The 18,139-nt window shown below is 54.4% G+C and overlaps 1 protein-coding gene across 11 annotated transcripts in view; it reads left to right on the plus strand.

Moving 5' to 3' along the window:
- The window catches only part of CEP164 (centrosomal protein 164), a 67,959-nt gene that overhangs the window by 31,943 nt on the left and 17,877 nt on the right, over positions 1-18,139 (plus strand). For 7 of the 11 annotated variants that reach the window (XM_058686842.1, XM_058686848.1, XM_058686846.1 and 4 more), the window contains 7 exons: positions 5,564-5,968; positions 6,941-7,021; positions 9,153-9,245; positions 13,981-14,066; positions 14,997-15,164; positions 16,050-16,163; positions 17,667-17,804. In XM_058686842.1, the coding sequence (XP_058542825.1) occupies positions 5,564-5,968; positions 6,941-7,021; positions 9,153-9,245; positions 13,981-14,066; positions 14,997-15,164; positions 16,050-16,163; positions 17,667-17,804 (1,085 nt within the window). The remainder of the gene's footprint in view (positions 1-5,563; positions 5,969-6,940; positions 7,022-9,152; positions 9,246-13,980; positions 14,067-14,996; positions 15,165-16,049; positions 16,164-17,666; positions 17,805-18,139) is intronic. The other 4 variants (XM_058686850.1, XM_058686849.1, XM_058686851.1 and 1 more) reach the window with 4 other exon arrangements.

Genomic DNA, 18,139 nt, shown 5'->3' on the forward strand with positions numbered 1-18,139 from the left:
TGCTTCATAAATGTCAACAAAAAGGGGATCTTTGACATGTCCTGGATTTCCAAAAGCTTCCTTCTGATGATTATATGCTTCTTTGGGGGGAGTGGGAGCCTTTAAACATATTTTTTATAACCTCTTTAATAGAAATAGGCAACTCAGCAGGGGAAGTGTCTCTAGCGTCTCAGCAGATTTCATTCTTTTGTCACATGGAGTGTTGGGTTCCTGTGGTCTAACCCTGGGAGGAAGTGGGGCTTTTCCAGGCAGAGAAAGAAGGGCAGTGCTGAGGATGAACAGGGGTTTCAAGAGACACAAAGCTGCCTCTGTTTGGACCACACCCTTTGAAAATGGCGTTTGTCCCAGTTTATAGACTCTGGATCCTCTGAGCTGCCCCTTTCTTCCCGCTCTTGGGCAGCACCCCAGACAGCCCTGGATGGAAGTGTCCTGCCGAGCTTTGTGCTCCCCTGTCTCTGTGCCATCAACAGTCACTTTGCTCATGATTCCATGAGAGGGCAGTAGGATGGCGAGAATGTCTGCTTCTCTCTCTCTCTCCTTCCCCCTCCTCTCCTGCTTTCAGTGTAAACCCATTTCTAGTCTATTACAGAATCAAAGGGGATAGGTTCATGGAACAGACTCTGAGAATGGGTGTGAGTGAGGAGGGGAGGCAGAGGGGTGGGTGAGCAGGCAGTGTGTGGCCTCGTGGGGCTGGTAAGAACCCATCATTGGATCAAAGGAGAGGGAGGAAGCTGGGCTTAGAAATAACAGGATGATGTCAGTGTGATTGGGAAGTGCTAACAACATGGGGTGGGGGACAATGCAAAGACTTGAGACCAGCTGGGTGGGAATGAGACATGGCAAATAACCTAACTGATGGTTGGCTTAGGAGGTTCAGCTCCCCCGGCCCCCACTCTCTCCCTCCCAAGCCATGTGGATTATAGTAGCCCCTGCCTTTTGGGGGGTATGTTAAATATTCATGAAATCTCTGGCACCGCCTTCCTCATGCAGATGACAAGGTTGTTTTTAAAAAGGCAGCAGATATTTGCCTTGAGATACTCAGGGGCCTGGGGCTGTGACAGGAGGAGGCAGAGCACAGATCAGCTCAGAGCAAAGCGATGCCGAGGGGGCAGCGCTAGCCCTGGTCTGTGTACCCCACAGAACCCCGATGTGGGAGGCAGTACGCCGGGGCCTGGAATATGCGTCCTGGGCAGGTCTCGGCCCATGGGGTGGCGACGAGCAGGGCTGTGAAGGGTGAGGGGTCTGGAGTCAGGTGGATTTTCCCAGCACTCTGTCACGCACTGCGTGTAATCTGCAGCCAGTGTCCAGTCTCCCTTGGACGTTACCTCTGACTGTTGAATTGCTGCACTTGGTTGGACACGGGCTCAGGGGATGCGAACTCCTTTATTTTAGTATTAGCCATGTTTTAATATCTTAATATTCAGGGCCTCTGCACTGGCAGTGTGGAGCCTGCTTGGAATTTTCTCTCTCTCTGCCTCTCTCTCTGCCCCTCCCCCCACCTCCCCTCCCCCCTATGTGCGTGTGTGCATGTGCTCTCTCTCTCTCAAAAATAAATAAACTTTAGGGACCCCTGGGTGGCTCAGTTGGCTAAGCATCTGACTTTGGCTCAGGTCATGATCTCTCGGTCTGTGGGTTCAAGACCTGTGTCGGACTCTGCTGGCAGCTTGGAGCCTGGAGCCTCCTTCAGATTTTGTATCTCCCTCTCTCTCTGCCCCTCCCCCCACTCGTACTCTGTCTGTCTCTCTCTCTCAAAAATAAACATTAAAAAATACATAAAAATAAACTTTAAAAAAATCTTTTAAGTTTTTTAATGTTTATTTACTTTTGAGAGAGAGACAGACAGACAGTGTGTGAGCAGGGGAGGGGCAGAGAGAGAGGAAGACACAGAATCCGAAGCAGGCTCCGGGCTCCGAGCTGTCATCACAAAGCCCAATGCGGGGCTTGAACCCACAAACCATGAGCTCATGACCTGAACACAAAGTCGGATGCTTAACCGACTGAGCCACCCGGGCAACCCTAAAACGGTATCTTAAGGTACCTACGTATCCTGTATCTACGTATCTAGGTATCTACGTATCCTGTAGACAGGATAGTCTACACCCCTTGATGGGAAAATCTTTTGAAGAATTTGAGCTTGAGAAGGGCATAGACTGGGTGTCACAGCCTTGCGGCCTGACTACATTCTCTCATGTATACAAATGGGAGTCTCCGTCTGTGTCAGGTGTCTTCGGATTTTGGATAGGCTACTTGTTTTTCCATCATCTTGAATATTCATAGTTAACATTGTTTAGCTATTTTCCATTTAATAAGCACCGTATTAAATAGAGTCTAATCCCTGCATAACCTTGTAAAATAAATTGTACATCTGACTTTTACAGAGTAGGAACTCCTGTATCTGCATGACACCCTCATTTTGAAAAATCCGGTCAACAAGTATTCACTGCGCACTTATTACGTGCCAGATTCTAGGCACTGAGGATAGCAGGGAGCTGATCTGGTGAGGGAAACCCATAGGAAGTCAGCAGTGACGATACGGTAGATGTTGTGACAGGATGGAAAGGCTCATCTCAGGACAGCTGCCCCAGGGATCAAGGAGGGCTTCCTGGAAGATGTGATACCGTGAGGACCAGAGGGAGTTTGTTAGGGTACATCGTGTGTGTGTGTGTGTGTGTGTGTGTGTGTGTGTCGAATGTGCATGGCATCTCAGGAGCAGGGAGGGGTCTTCCTGGAGCCGGGCCCCGGCAGGTGGCTCTTGAACACTGGGGGGCCCCCCAGCCACATTGGGGTGGGTGCTGAGGATGCAAGCAGTGACCTTTTCCTGTGCTGAGGGTGCGGAGGGTGTTGGTGGAAGAGGAGGCTGATTGGGGCCGTCCTGATTGCCCTTTGAGCTTCTTCCCGTGGCAGGCCCTCGAGGGAGGCAGGGGAAGCAACTTGGTGGGGCTCAGAGGGTTGACCGTTTGCTAAATGAAGTGAAGTAACCAACTTAAAAAAAAAAAAAGGTGCATGGCAAAGAGGAAAGTGGCACAATGTTTATCCATAGGAGGAGAGGACGCCTGCAGGGTGTGGCTGCCTGTGCCCCGTGAGAAGCGGGCAGGGGCTGGGCGGGGAGCCGTGGGCCATGTGGGGAGATGCGGGCTTTATCCCGAAGGCCACGGGTGCTGCTGTGGTCTGACCCTCCTTTGTCCCCTAATCCGAGGTCTGTTGCCTTTTTCTCTTCATGAGATGACCGCGGCCAGGGTGGATTGGCTCTGCTTGCTTTTGGTAGAGTGTGGCTGGCCAGACACCCGTCTCTCATCCTCAGGAACTCCCACCTGGTGGGAGTCCGTGGAGGCCCCTCAGACTGGGCACCGAACTCCTGCTGAGTGTCGGCCACGGTTGCGGTCTCGGGATGGGGAGACCTGGCCCCGCCCTGCACGCGTTTCTCTTGAAGGGGAGCTGTTCCTCTCGGCCCTTTCTGTTAGCCCGGAGACCTTGGCGAGGCTACGGATGTCGGGAGGACGGGCGGCACCAGAGGGGGCCCTGCCCAGGCCTGAGGGAAGCCGCCCCCTCCTCCCTTTCACCTTCTGCTTTTCTCCCTCGGACAGGCTTGGGGCTCATGACGGTATCACCACTGTGTCCCCGGTCCCTCGCTTTGGGCAGCAAAGGCTCAAAACCAGGGCTCTCTGGGACATTGCCCTTTTCTCCATTCTCAGCTGAAATCCTTGAGGGCAGGATCTACGTCTTGTTAATGTGTGGGTCCCCGGGCAGCGTCTGGCACGTAGAAGGCACCCGATGAATGTGTGCATCTCACAGTAAAACATTAGTTAACATTTACGTAACACCGAGAGTCTTCCAGGCACTGTTCTCAGTTCTTGAGCTCACTTAGTGTTAACTCAATTAACCTTCCCCAAACCCAGTGAGATAGGCCCTCTTGTGTCTCCATATTTTAGAGGAAGAAACTGAGGCACAGGGAAGTTAAATCATTTGTCTAAGGTCACTGTAAGTGTGGGGCCAGGATTTGAACCCAAGTAGTGCGTCTCCAAAGCTGAGCTCTGAACCGCCCTGCTTTCCTGCCTCTCAGTCATCCTTGGAAAGTTTGGGCTGACTTGTCCTTAGGCTGCTAGACCTGTAGGCGGATGGTTGTGTCTTTGTGTTCAGTAGATGCTTTGACAGACAGACAGCATCTGAATGCTGCGTTTAGGGCTTCTCCGGGGACCACTGAATTCTAGTCGTCAGGCCCCTTGTTTGAGTTTCCAGGTTGAGGAAACAGGAAGTCTCAAAAACCCCTGCTCAGAAGTTACTCACCCTGGCAGCCCCAGTGATGTTTTCTGGGAGGAGGGCTTTTCTGTATTTCAAGGAGGGATTTGCTTTTTCTATGTTGGCTGGCTTGAAAGGTTTTTCCTAGTCTTCCGAAAAAATATTTTTTTTAATGTTTGTTTATTTCTGAGAGAGAGCGAGACGCAGAGTGCGAGCAGGGGAGGAGCAGAGGGAAAGGGAGACACAGAATCCGAAGCAGGCTCCAGGCTCCGAGCTGTCAGCACAGAGCCCGATGTGGGGCTCGAACTCATGAACCGTGAGATCATGACCTGAGCTGAATTAGTTGCTTAACCGACTGAGTTACCCAGGCGTCCTGGTTTTTCCTAGTCTTTAAAGTGAGGTTTGTGTGTGAGAAGCAGGGTGTGGCAGCTGGAGAGGGTGCTCCTTTTGAGAGACCCTGCTGAGGGCACCACAGCAATGACAGCCTCCAGCTGCAGCACTTTGATCTACCCTGGCTCATGCCAAGGCCGTGCTTGTTGATGGAGAGCAACAGACCCCAGAGCAGGACCTTTTCTGCCAGATGTGGGACTCTGCCGCGCAGGCCAAGACTTCCTCAGAACTGGGCCCTTCCTGAGGCCACACCTGTTCCGGCCCCTGTCCCACCCTCCCTGTCATAGGTCAGACCTGTGTTCTGAAGGTCTCCTGACCCCTGTATCCTTCATAGCCATTTCCCTCCCAGTTAGTCTTATCTTGGCTTCTTTCTGCTTCTCAGAGCGTGCGGTTGACAGTGCCCCAGACTTGCTTGTACAGGGGAGGCTTTAGGAAGAGAGCCACCCTCATTGCTATTGAGGAAGGTCGGTTTTTTTTCCCTGCTGCTTTTTAAAAATGAACAAATCGAAAGTGTACACTTTGGTACTTTTTTTCTCCCATGTGATTTTCCATCATCATCACCATAAATACATATTGACTTTTTAAAAAATAAACATTGACTTCTGAGTCTGCAGTCTTATGATTTGGCTAATGGGGCTGGGACGAGGCATTTCTTACTTGAGAACATAATAGCTGGTGATGGAGTTCAGTGCACTGGTTTCTGAGCCTGTCAGTCGTCGGGTCCGGTTGGGTGTATGCAAATCACCAGAGACTTTTAGATTCAGTAGATCTGGAGTGGAACAGGGAATCTCTGTTTTAAATAGCTGTTGGGGTGTTTGATAACGGGAGCGCTGGCCCGTACGGGTCAAGGAATGACAGTTCCATCTTGTTGCAAGTCTCTGAAATCATTTGATTAATTCTGATGCCTCCTTGTCTGACATGGTCTGCTGCCACCCAGGAGTCTCCAAGAACAAGCCAGCCAGAGGAGAAGAAGGATGCTTCTCTGGATTCAGAGGCTGCCGGGCCCCCCACTCCCGGCAAGCTCTTCAGCCAGGATGCAGACAGCAGTCTGAGCAGTGCCGATGGCGCAGGGCAGCAGGGAAGAGGGGCGAGCGCGTGGCTCCTGGAGAAAGAAAAGGATGAGAAGAGTGATTCAGGAATACCCAGGAGTGGGGTGGACCCTGGGGGCAGTCAGCCTGCCAAAGCCAACAAAAAGGAGGCACCAGAGACCCCAGCGGATGTAGGAGAGGAGGGTTCCAGGAAGGGAGAGGTGGAAGGAGGTGCCGAAGGAGGAAGGAGGCGCAAGGAGGAGCCCAAGGAGGAAGCCTCTGTCCAGAAAGAGAGCAGGTCGGACGCCAGCGAGGTAAGGCCCCTGTCCCCTGGGAAGTTGCCCCTCCTTCCCTGAGCTGCTCTCTTAAGCCCCGTGCAGATCCCCATCCCCACATCTTCATTACTGAGATGGGGAGCTTCATTTGCAGTCCCTGCAGCGGGCTGTCAACGTGGCTAGAACCCTTCATTGTGACAGATTTGCCCAGACCCAGCAGGCAGCCAGATCCTGAATGAAACTCCAAACCTGCTGGCGTTAGAAATTCAGGGTAGAAATTGGCCTTTCTGTTGGCACCCTCCCGGGATGTTTGTGTTCTTCTGTTCTACCTACTTGCTCTTTCTGCCTCCTCCTTGTACTTCTCGACACCAGTCAAGGGTCGCTGCTGTCTGTGTTTCAGTAGAGAGGGGAGGATATGGGTGAGGGCGGCAACCATTGGGAGCATTTTGCCCCAGGATCGGTCAGTTAGGCTACCAGAGGCTCCTCTCATTGATGGCCCGGGGGTCTTACTTTGGCAAGACCAGGCAGTGACACGGAAGTAGTTCCCGGTGCCTGAGGCATCTTCAGTCGTCCGACCCTTAGTCCTGCTCCTCTTCCAGCCAAATGGGGAGGGGGTTCATTTAAAGGGTGTTAAGCTACTTCTTGGAGAAGACAGTCCCGTTCTGTTTTCTAGGACAGCAAGAAGCCTCCCTGCTGCCCACTTTCCAACCGTCTCCTCTCCGCTTCACTTGGCTTTCCTTCCAGGTGTAAACCCTTGTTGACCCGAGTCAGAGAGTGGCTGTCCCTATGTAGCTGGGCTGGGCTGTTCAGCCTGAGTGGGGTGGGCACTGCTGCGTGTGTCCAGAAAGAAGGGGAGGGTCCACAGCCCCCTTTCAGGTTTTCTAGAAGAGGTGGGTTTTGGTCAGGGCTCGAGCTGCGTTGGCACCTTGGCCTGAACGGAATTCCCTGGGAAGTGATCCCAGCCCTCTCTGCTCCGCTCTGGGTGACGTCTCTATGGGTCTGTTTCCCCAGGAGTTGGAGATCAGCGAGCAGGTGAAGGAGCTGCAGCTGTCAGACTCCGCGGCCTCTGACCCCAAGTCCCTCCTGGAACTGGTGAGTCTGAGGGGGGTGGGGCAGCAGCATGGGGTAAAGCGCGTGGCTTTGTGAGCCCCTGCGGTTCGTTTTGCCTGGCATCACACAGCTTGTAGGTGGGAAGTCAGGACTCAAACCTGGATCTTGTCTAACTCTGGTCTCTCAGCCCATCAGCTAAGAGTAAACGCTACCTACTTCACAGGTTTGCTATGAGAAGAAGGTGAGGCAAAGAATGTAAAACGTCAGCCTATAAACATCAAATAACTATAAGCTATTATCACTGTTTCTTGTTTCTGCAGTGGGAATTGTCTGGGAGATACGTGACCTAGAGCCTCTGGGCTGTAGCAGAGACATTGCATGAATCTAGGAGGTTAGAGACTGGTTGTGTGTGTGTGTGTGTGTGTGTGTATTTGTATTTGTGGGACCACCGAGCAATGGCACGGCCCGGTCCTCAGGCTAGGAGGGCTGCTGCAATTACTGTTCCAAAGAGAAGACGTCGTCCTGGAATGTCACCGGGCGTGGTTGCTTTGTCCCGGGCCTTCCACGCAGCCTGCTGTGTCCTGGCCCCCTCTGCCAGGTCTGTACCTACAGGGAGTAGTCGAGGGTGCTTTTTGGCAGTGCATCACCTCTGGAAAGTGTGCGCCATCTGTTCGGAGGAGGCGGATCAAAGGGAAGGGATTAGCGGGAGAGGGTCAGGGATGAGCGGTAATGATAGGAGGGGGTGCAGAGGAATTAGGAGGCTGCGTGCTCTAGCCCCTCGCTGAGCCACAGGCTTAGGAGGCAGATGGCAGCTGCATTAAGTGGAGTAGAACTCTAACCAAAAGGAAAATGTCACCAAAAAAGAAAGCCCCTAAGCTAGGAAGGGAAGGCAGAAAGTCGTTGTTGGCAAAAACCATCGTGAAGAACAGGCACGTCTCAGGACTCTTGGAAGCCAGGGCTCCATCCCTTCTGAGGGAGTCACCGTGTGGACAAATGTGCCCATGAATGTTTTTCTCCTCTATGGGAGTGGGTGGGGCAAGCCATGGACAGCAGGACCAGACCTTGGCTGGGCATCCTGCCATGTATCAGGGCTGATGACAGAACTGTCCCTATTAGCATGCTGTCAGGTAGCAATCCTTCACTTGGTTCAGCAGGGCTCTTGGGCTTGGAGGGGGCAGGATCAGGGTCCTGTGGCAGCCAAAGGGCAACGGGGAGCTGGCACCTGTGTGGGTACTTGCCGCCTGTCCCAAAGAGAAGCCTGTGGACAGAGCACCGCTAATTAAGCCCCATTGTCCAGAAGGGCAGTGGGGGAAGGGAAAGAGAAAGCTGAGAACGGCCATCATGCCTCGTTTCAGTGCTGCCCACAGGTCTTGTGGGCACTTTGACCTCTCTCCTGGTACCCTGGTTGGCTCTCTCCTGGTGCCCAACTGGTGCCCTGGTTGGGCACGAGGAGGGAGAGACGACTGGAAAGTGACATGATTGGCAAAGAGCTTGGACTTTGGAGTCAGCCCAGGGCACATCTGACCACCAACCAGCCCCATTGTTTATCAGCTACGTGGCTTTGGGCGAATTACATGTCCCCTCAAACGTGCTTCCTTATCTGTGAGATGGCGATAAGGGTGTCAGTCTCACGGTTATTTTTCCCTCCATGGTTTTATTATGAAAGAAAAAAAAAAAAGTTTTTTTTTAAATATTTGAGAGACAGAGACTGTGTGGGTGGAGGAGGGGCAGAGAGAGAGAGAGACACAGGATCCGAAGCAGGTTCCAGGCTCTGAGCCATCAGCCCAGAGCCCCACCCGGGGCTCAAACCCACGAACTGTGAGATCATGACCTGAGCCGAAGTTGGACGCTTAACCCACTGAGCCACCTAGGTGCCCTGGAAAATTTCAAATATACAGAAAAACTAAAAGGATTTTAGAGTGAATACGCACATACTCACCACCTAGGGTCTTCAGTGAACATTTTACCATACTTGCTGTATCACATGTCTTTCCAGATTAGTCACAGTGCGATTTTGAAGATGAGAATAATCGGTAGATGTAAAAACCTTTAGCGCGGTGCCTGACCCGTAGTGGGCCCCTTTCTGGAAGGTGGGGGGTGGAGGAGAGGCCGTGACACGGACGATGCCGACCGTGACGGGGGCAGCGCTGACCTCCCCCTCCACTCCCTCTAGGACTTCGGTTTTCGCAGCCGGATCTCAGAGCACCTGATGGATGTTGACGTGCTTTCCCCAGTCCGCCGGGAGGGGAGTCTCTCTGGATGCTGGGTAACCCGAGCTGAGCCCTGCTTGTCCCGGGCTGTGTTTCTGGGAGTCCCCTTGCTTCTAACTCAGTACGGCATGGCCCGGGCTGTGTCTGTGAAGGCCTCCCAATCGTTTCTGCTCTTTGCTGCTCTGAATTGAGTCATCCTCCCTGCCGCCTGCAACAGACATTTATCTGTTCGTTCGTTTATTTGGCAACGACCCATCTGACCAACTGGTCAAAGGTTGGCCCATTTGCTCACGTGCAAAGCTCTGTATGGACTGTGTGTTTCAAGGCACTTGCCAGCCTGGCCCATTCAGCCTCTTGCAGCCCCATCCTCAGAGCACCTGCCGCACACTGGCCGTGCCCACCGAGCGCTCGCTGTTCCCGGGGCACACGATCCACCTCCTTCACTGCCCTGCCTGCCGTTTGCTTTCCCCTTTTGTTCCGAGCCCCTTCTTGGTCTTGGAGGCCCACCTCTGACGTCACCTCCTCCAGGCAGGGTGAATTGTTCTGTCCTTTTGCTACCCTTAGCGCTGCTCCTTTTGGTGACGGGTCTTGGGTCTGTCTCCCTCCTAGATATAAGCTCTGTGCGGGCGTGGGAAATGTCTGCCCCACAGAAGGGTAGGAATAGATAGATGACTCAGACACACGTCCTATCCTTAAGGAGCTTGAAGACAAGAAAGTCACTTTTTTCCCCCTCCGTGGGCTTAAGAGAAGATTTTGGCACATGGTGTCTGTAGGTTGAAGGGAGCATTTGGTTTGGGTGAAATGGAAGTTTGCCGAGTGGGACAAACAAGGTGTCTGATGCGAATCAGGTCTGGGAGCCCTTGGAGGACTAAGTGCCGAGTCAGGGTAGAGCCTTTAGGCCAGTGGCACTTGAGGTCACGTGCTCCTCTCAGCTCTGGCTGGTAAGCCTTGCTGTGCTACTGCCCAGCTGGCAGATCGAGGCCGGACCTTGGTCACACCTGTTTGTAGCACTGGATGGAGGGTGTAAAGGCACACACAGGGCGGGATTAGTGAGGAAGGGTTGGGATCAGGGAGTTGGTAGGCCCTTTTGGCAGTAGGTAAGTGGGAAAGTCGGTGGGCAGGATGGATTTGCATAGCTCTGGTTCCAAACTCTAGCCAATATCCGAATCCTTGGAGGCTTTAAAAAAGAAAGATTTCTAGGTCCTGCCTAAGACCCAATGAGGCCAGCAGCCCTTTTTTGGCACATGCCGGTTGGCACGTAGGAGTAGCAGGGCCTGGCCTGGATCCGGTTCTCACAAGGCACTCTCTGAGGCAGACAGCCCCGGCACAGGAAGTCCTAAGCTGGACCTCATGACCAGGGTGTTGGGGCACCGAGCAGCGCCAGGCACTCAGGTGGGCTGACCACGCAGAGCCCCTCGTGGGCCTTAGTTACTCCAGCTGTCTCCTGTCTTCAGGCCATGCGAGGGTTGAGCCAGGAGGTGGAGCTGAGGAGACAGGGGCAGCCCTCTGTGGCTCTGACAGCACCACAGGTGTGGTCCCCTTTGTCTTCGGCTCCTCCGGCCAGGGCCAAGGCAGAGGCTTAGAACTGAACTAAAGTTCTAAAAATTTCACGAAAAGTTCATAAAAATGTTTATGCAGCTTTTTTTTTTTTAACGTTTATTTATGTTTGAGAGAGAGACAGAGCATGAAAAGGGGAGGGGCAGAGAGAGAGGGAGACACAGGATCCAAAGCAGGCCCCAGGCTCTGAGCTGTCAGCACAGAGCCCGACGCAGGGCTTGAACTCATGAACTGCGAGATCATGGCCTGAGTTGAAGTCAGATGCTTAACTGACTGACCCACCCAGGTGCCCCTATAATTTTTTTTAATGTTTATTTATTTTTGAGACAGAAAGACAGAGCATGAGTGAGGGAGGGACAGAGAGAGAGGGAGACACAGAATCCGAAGCAGGCTCCAGGCTCTGAGCTGTCAACCCAGAGCCCGATGCAGGGCTTGAAACTCACGAACTGCGAGATCATGACCTCAGCTGAAGTTGGATGCTTAACCGATTGAGCCCCCCAGGCGCCCCTTACACAGCTTTATCGAGATGCAGTGGACATATGATAAACTGGACTTACTTCACATGTGCCACTGGATAAGTTTTACCATATGCGTGTGCCTTTCAAACCATCACCGTAGTCAAGATAATGATTATAATGAATTAGGAACATGAGTTTTATACTAAATTACAAAAGTGACCATGAAGTTGTTTCAAATAATCCAGAAGGTCAAATCCTTCCACTTCCTGCAGGCTTACTGCCACAGGTGGGGACTATTAACGGTTTCCGTGAACACTTTTCGTGTGCCTTCCCAGAAAGTTTTCAGTGTACGTGGAAGTCTGTGTCTGTTTTCTGTTTATCTTTTCCCTCCCCACAGAAATTGGGACTGTGTCACAAAAAGTGCTTGGTGATGTGCTCTTTAACTTAGAGAGCAGCTACGGAATAGGCCCTTGACTGATTTCTCAGTAATTTCAGATCTCCCTCACTCTTACTAGTCGTGTAGCAGCGTGCTTTCTGAATGTACCGGGATTTATTTAGCCGGGGACCAGGTCATGAACACAAAACCCTGGAGCCGAGTTAAGGGTGGGCCAGCGGTGTCTTGAGCACAGTTGGGCCAGGGGTGTCGGGTGTGTTGGCCGTGTCCCCTTTCTGAAGAGTTCTTTTCTGGGGCAAAAGGGTCTGGGGATCAGCTGCTGCTCTACCCCAAGGCCCTCTGTCCGGGCGCTTTCCCAAGGTGGCCCCTTCTGTCCGGCAGAGGGGCTCGTGTGTTTCCGGCAGCAATAGAGATGAAACACGTAGGAAGCAGACAGACTTGGTAGCTCGTTCTTTCCGACCCACGGCTCAAGCCCCCCGTTTTTATCACGATCACCCCACTTTGCTGTCCATGTCCCATTGGGGTTTGTTGCGTAGAGTGTCCTGCGTGATTTTTTTTTTTTTTTTCCTTGCAAGTGACAGAGGGAGCCGTCTGCCGAGCTCGGTGTGATCCGTGGGGGAAGAAGGCTGGAAGGGACGGGCGGGGCGGGGCCATTATCTGCAGGCTCTGGCCAGGCTGACGTGATGCAAAGTGGCAGTGCTGGCAGGCAGCCTCGTGCTGCAGGCACCGGCAGGTACTCACAGGCGGCATCTCTATTTTTAATGTAATGTCGGGGAGCTGGCTCCTAGCTCAGGCCCTGCCCTTCCTCGCCCATCCAGATGGTAGAGTGGGCCACAGCTGCTGGGGCTCCGGCTGCCAGCGGAGAGGCGTGGGAGGCCGTGTGCACGGGGCTGGGGACAAGGCAGTGCGCCAGCCCGGCCGGAACCCCACTGGGGAAGACAGAGTGAGTTGTCTCCTGCCCTGCCTCTCCCGTTAACCCTCACGTCCCGGAACCGACAGGGCGCCTGTCATTGTGACAGAAGGGGTACGGGCCCTCGAATGGAGACCGGCACCGGCAGAGCTGAGGTTTTATGCCTTAGGCTGGGGAGAGGGGTGGAGAGGGGACACAGGCTCTGGCATTTGTGGCACGCCTTCCCTGGGCCACGAGTCAGGCTTTATGTACGTGATCGAGTGTAATCGTCACCTCGAGCCCCGTGAGCTGAGCTTTACTGTCCCATTTTATGTATTTGTTTTTTAAAAATGTTTGTTTATGTATTTGGAGAGGGAGAGAGAGAGCATGAGCAGGGGAGCAGCAGAGAGAGGTGGGAAGAGAGAATCCCAGGCAGGCTCTGCTCTGTCAGCACGGAGACCGGTGTGGTGCTCGATCCCACACACCATGAGATCATGACCTGAGTTGAAATCAAGGGATGGATGCTCGACCGACTGGGTGACCCATTTTAGAGTGGAGGAGACAGACTCCCCAGCTGGGAACCGATGGAGCGCCCCCCCCCCCCCCCCAGCACTCCTTCGGCAGCTTTATCGAGATGCAGTGGACATTTGATAAACTGGACTTACTTCAAAGGTGCCACTGGATAAATGAAGTGGAAAAACAAGAGCTTGAGTCCAGGCCGACTACACTGTTAGCCCCCTGGGGCCCCCCCTCAAGGAAAATGATTGAACTTACAAAGAACAGCCCTCTTTTTCACCCGCTTGCTAAATTGGCCCAGACTCCCAAGCTTTAAAATGAGATTTTGGGTTTTATTTTTTGGATGGGTGGAGTAATCAGTCCCTGACTGGGAAGGGGTTATCATCGTCTACTGATGGGACCTGGGTGCTTGGGGGAGCCCAGAACGGGGCAGAGGAGCACCCTGTCTTCCTCCCTTCGGATGCCCAAATGGTGCTCTTTCTGTCTCGTTTCAGCACGTCCCCATCTCTCCAGGGTCCTTCCTTGCTAATGTGCTTGGCCGCTGCCCCAGTTCTGCCCGCTTGACTTTGCTGTCCCTGTACATCACTGATACTGGAGGTCCAGGCCTCCGTGGATTCAGGGTGTTCACGGATGTCTCGGCCTTCTCTTGGCAACTGTCAGTGAAGGCTTCCAGTGACGGGAGGAAGGGTTTTCTTTCTCGTACGTGTTTGCCTTTAGCTTCTGGCTCTGCACGCAGTGACTGTGGCATCTGGCTGATCGTCCCTAGGCCAGCAAGGCCGGCCCTGGAAGCAGCTGCGAGCCTGGGGGCTTAGCCAGAGCTAAGTAGATGGGCCTCCTCTTCTGTGTCCCGAGTGGTCCTCATCCACTCAAGAGCCACCTCTCAGTGTGTCCTCCTAGGCCCGAGAGTTGGTTGGACGGTTGAGGGACCCACATGCAGACCTCTTCAGTAGGCACTTGCCACTGCTACTTGCCCACAGGCCCAGAGGTTGGGAAGAGAAGACAAGGACGGCAGCCAGTCCAGCCAAGATGAGCCACAGGGCAAGCGGTGCAAAGGCTCGGAGAGGTACGGTACGTGGGAGGCCGCCCTCAGGGGCTGTTGGGATGGTGTGGACTGGGGCAGAACCCCTGGGTTTGGTGTGCGTGGCTCATTGTGCTCCTGCCCGCGGGCAGCTGGTGAGCGGACTGGATGGCCTCGCAAAGTCTGCGTGTGTGCACGCGTGTGTACGCGAGCATGCCCTCTGACTCTGCACCGAGACAGGAGTGTGGGTGCATGTGGTGGGACTTTGTATACCGCTGTGGGCCAAGGCTCTGTGCTCTTCACTGGAATGGGTTAAGCTGTGTGTGTGCCTGGTCATGGGCCAGGGCTGGAGGAACTTTCTAGAGGGTCAGTACTACAGCTTGGAGGTGATTTGGAGAGAGAGAGTGACAGACTAGGAGGGAGAGCGGAGAGACTAGGAGGGAGAGACCAAGGTTTCCCGCTTCTGAGGCTGGAGCCTGAAATGAGAGAGGGAAGGGCTGCTACCCTGGAAGAGGAGGCGGGGCAGTCCTCCTGCTTCTTGGACCTTGAAGAGCTGCCCGCATTCCTTCTTGCCTTTGTGCATTTTCTGCAGTCTGACCATTCGAGTCTGGTTCCTCTTTTTCTCCCTACTTTCCGCTCGGCTCTTGCATCCCTGCCTGGCCTCAGTGATGGTGAACGCTGGGAGCGGATGCACCCACGAGGGGGCCCAGCTCTCGCCCCTGGGCCAAGCGGATGCAGTGCAGGGACCCGGGAGGGCTGAGTCTAGTCCAGGCAAAGGGAGAGCTCAGTGGGGAGTCTCCCCCTCTTGCTTCTCTGACTGCCTTGCCCTCCGTGGCTCCCCATGGATGTAGGGCCGGGGCTGGAGCCCTGCCTGGGAGGAGGAGTGGACCCAGGTCCACGTACCACACTCGCCAGTTCTCTCCCTGCTCTCCAAATGGTGGGGCCTGACTCTGCTGCTCTGGCTGGTCTGACCAGGTCCTCTCCTCCACTTGTGCCTGGGAGGCGGCTCCAGAGTCCCCTTCAGAGCCAGGCCACCGAAGAAGGGCCTCCGGAGGCCTCTGAGGGGCAGCCTGAGGAGAAGCGGGCAGAGGAGCCCGGGGAGGACACTGCAGGCAGCTCCGTCCCTGCCGGTTCCCTGAGGAGGTAAGGGGGACCTGGAAGCCTTCCAGGTGTGTAGTTGTGTGTGCGGGGGCCGACAGGGACTGGCAGGGGGTGCCTGGGGAAGTGAGAAGCCGGGGACGGTTTGCAGCCTAAGCAGCAACCTCAGGTTTCCACTTAGTGTCCCCCGTGAGCTGGAAAATGAGGAAATGTGCTTCTCCCTAGTCCTCAGTCTACAGCTAAAATTGGCGTGCCCCCTCCAATTAGGGGAGACTGGAAACTCCTGAACCAGGAAGTAGCTCTTCTGATCCAGCTGTCTTCCCGCTGGGGGCCTGGGTCAGAGACTCTCCCCGACCTGAGCTGTGCTGTGCCCGCGCCCAGTCCCCACCTGCCAGTGCTCCCCACCCCTCCCGGCGGTCCTTCAGCAAACCCAAGTAGGGCCCCGTCGTATGCTGGGCCCCTGGGGGAGGGAGGTGCAGAGTCCTAGGCTTCCCTGAGGCCAGCTGAGAGGGCCTTCGTGCCCCAGCCTGGCCCAGAGCCTGGCGTACATCGGCCAGATCTTGCGTTGCCCCGGTGAGAGGAAGATGCTGGTGCCAGAGCTGGTTTTGCAGCACATCCAGCTGGGATGAGTCACTGAGAGAAGCCAAGCAGGGCGATGTTCAGTCAACAGCGTCCGCTGCCTCCCCCGCTGTGTGCCGTGCGGCGCCTTTGGCGCCGTAACCATGCACGGCCCACGTGGACGGGCCTCTGGTCTCCAGTGTAAACGGCCCGGGAAGAGGCAGGTGGGGGAGAGTGAGGCCTGAGGTCAGGAAACTCAGCTGGGGCTGCTTCCCTTGTCCTCATCACAGCTCTCTGACCCCGGATGGGTGCCCTGGGGGCCTCTCGCCTTCCTACTGCTTTTAACACCGTTGCTTCCTCAATGCTCTCAAGGGAAGAGACCCCAAGCCCACCTGCCGCCCCCGAGAGGGGCAGGGAGCAGCGCTCCGGGGCCGAGGAGCCTGAGGAGGTGGCGGCCAGCCCTGCCGCACCAGCCTCTCCAGAGGTGTAAGGGCCGGTGTTCGTGTCTGTCCCCGTCCTCCTTTGTGTCTGTGTGGCGTGAGTGCCCGCCACTCCTGGGTGGTTGGGAGGGGATGCTGTGGCCCCTGCCCAGGGGGAGCGGCGGGGGAAGATTGCGTGTGCCCCTCATCGCGTGCAGCCGTGGTCACCGATCGGAGTGTGGGGTTGGCCAGGTCCCCGGGGCTCCTGGTCAGGGCCTGAGGTATGGAGGCGGAGGGGCGGGGGCACCTCCCGGGGTAGCAGTTTTTCCTGTTTTCCCCTCCACCTCGCACTATCTTTCGCTTTCTTAAAAACATTTTATTGAGGTGTTTACATACATGAAAGCACATAAATCTGAACTGTACAAGTCAATGCACATTTACACGCAGATCAGATGTGGAACATTCCCGTCCCTTCAGGAAATTTCCTCACGCCCCGTTCCTCTCAATCCGCCACCCCAGGACACCGCTCTTCTGGCTTCTGTCCTGTAGATTCGTTTTTCCCGTTCTCCAACGGGATGTAGATGGAGTTATGCAGTATCCGGTATATGTGTTTTGGGCCTGGGTTCAAAGCTCACCAGCACTTCTAAGACTTGGAGATCAGTGAGTTTTCCTCCTCCCATTTCCCTTTCCCCTCCCACCCCTTTTACAGATGAGGAGACTGAGGCTCACGTGAAGGGATCTGCCCAATGTCACGTTGCCAGTCGGTTGCATAACTAGGACGAGGCTCTGGTCCCTGGAGCCCTAGACTTCCGACTCAGCGTGCAGCCACGGCTCCTTTTCTCTACAGGGACAGAGAGGAGCCGGGGTTATGCAAATTTTCCCATCTGTGAACCGAGCGGTACAAAAGGATCATGAGCTCTTGGGACTCGGGCCGTTGACTAGAGACGGGTTCACTCACTGCCGAGAGCTGGCAGTGCACGTGAGCTCATGACTTTTGTCCTCACCACAGCACTGCAGAGTGATGTAGGGAAGGGACAGCCCCACTTTTCAGGTGGTGACAGCTCTGACCCTGAGGAATGACCCGGCTTTCCCAAGTTTCCTTGGGGGCTGTGGACAGCAGGTCAGGGTGTTCTCTACGAGGACAGGAGGCGAGTGTGGTTCAGAGACAGGACCCTCTGGGCAGAGGTCGGAAGGCGTCTTCCTGGCGCCCCTGGGAGGGAAGCTGGGCAGTGAGGCTCCTCCCACCTGTCTTGCTGATGAGTCCCCTTTCTTTTTGTTTCTCCTCCCAAACCAACAAGGCCGCCCCTTCTGGGTCTCAGAGAGACATTCCTTGACCACACAGTTTACACAGAACCCCTAGGAAGTATCTTCTGTTCCTTTGCTGAGTCTTTTCAGGCCCCATAACGTCCTTGTCATTCATGTTCACAGCTATGTTTCTGTGTTTTGTGAGGAGTGGCCCTGTGTCTGTGTTTCATTTGTTTGTACCTGCGGGGTTCTGATTTATGGAGGTGACTGAGTGACAACAACAGGCCGGTGCCATTAAGGAAGAATTTATTACTTACGCTTCCAGAGAGAAGAGGGCGTGCCACACCATGCCAGGCCACCTGGGGGATGACCAGGGTGTGTCAGGAGGCAGAAGAGGCGAGAAGGGAGAGCACAGCCTAGAGCCTTTGTTGGGGTTTCCCTGGGAAGGAATAGGCGAGGCAGGGTAAGTACCTTGAGTGAGTGTAGGATTGGACAGTATGAATGATTTTGGTGGGCTTTGGGCTATGGGGGTGGCCCTCCAGTTGCCCGGTGTGAGTTATGTAAGGAGATGCTTGTGGTCTAGCCTCCCTGGGGGATCGGTTGGTTTGCATATGAAAGACATGTTCTTTCATATACATATTTCATATACATATATATATTTTCATATACATGAAAGACATGTTCTTTCACATAGAGTTGGCTAATCCTTGGAGGGCCAGTCTCTCTGCCAGCAAACTTTTAAAGATGTCAAAACATCATCATCGTAAAATAACACCAAATAAAAAACCATGATTCATA

The sequence above is a fragment of the Neofelis nebulosa genome, chromosome 10 (genome assembly GCF_028018385.1).
Source record: "Neofelis nebulosa isolate mNeoNeb1 chromosome 10, mNeoNeb1.pri, whole genome shotgun sequence".
Lineage (NCBI taxonomy): Eukaryota > Metazoa > Chordata > Mammalia > Carnivora > Felidae > Neofelis > Neofelis nebulosa.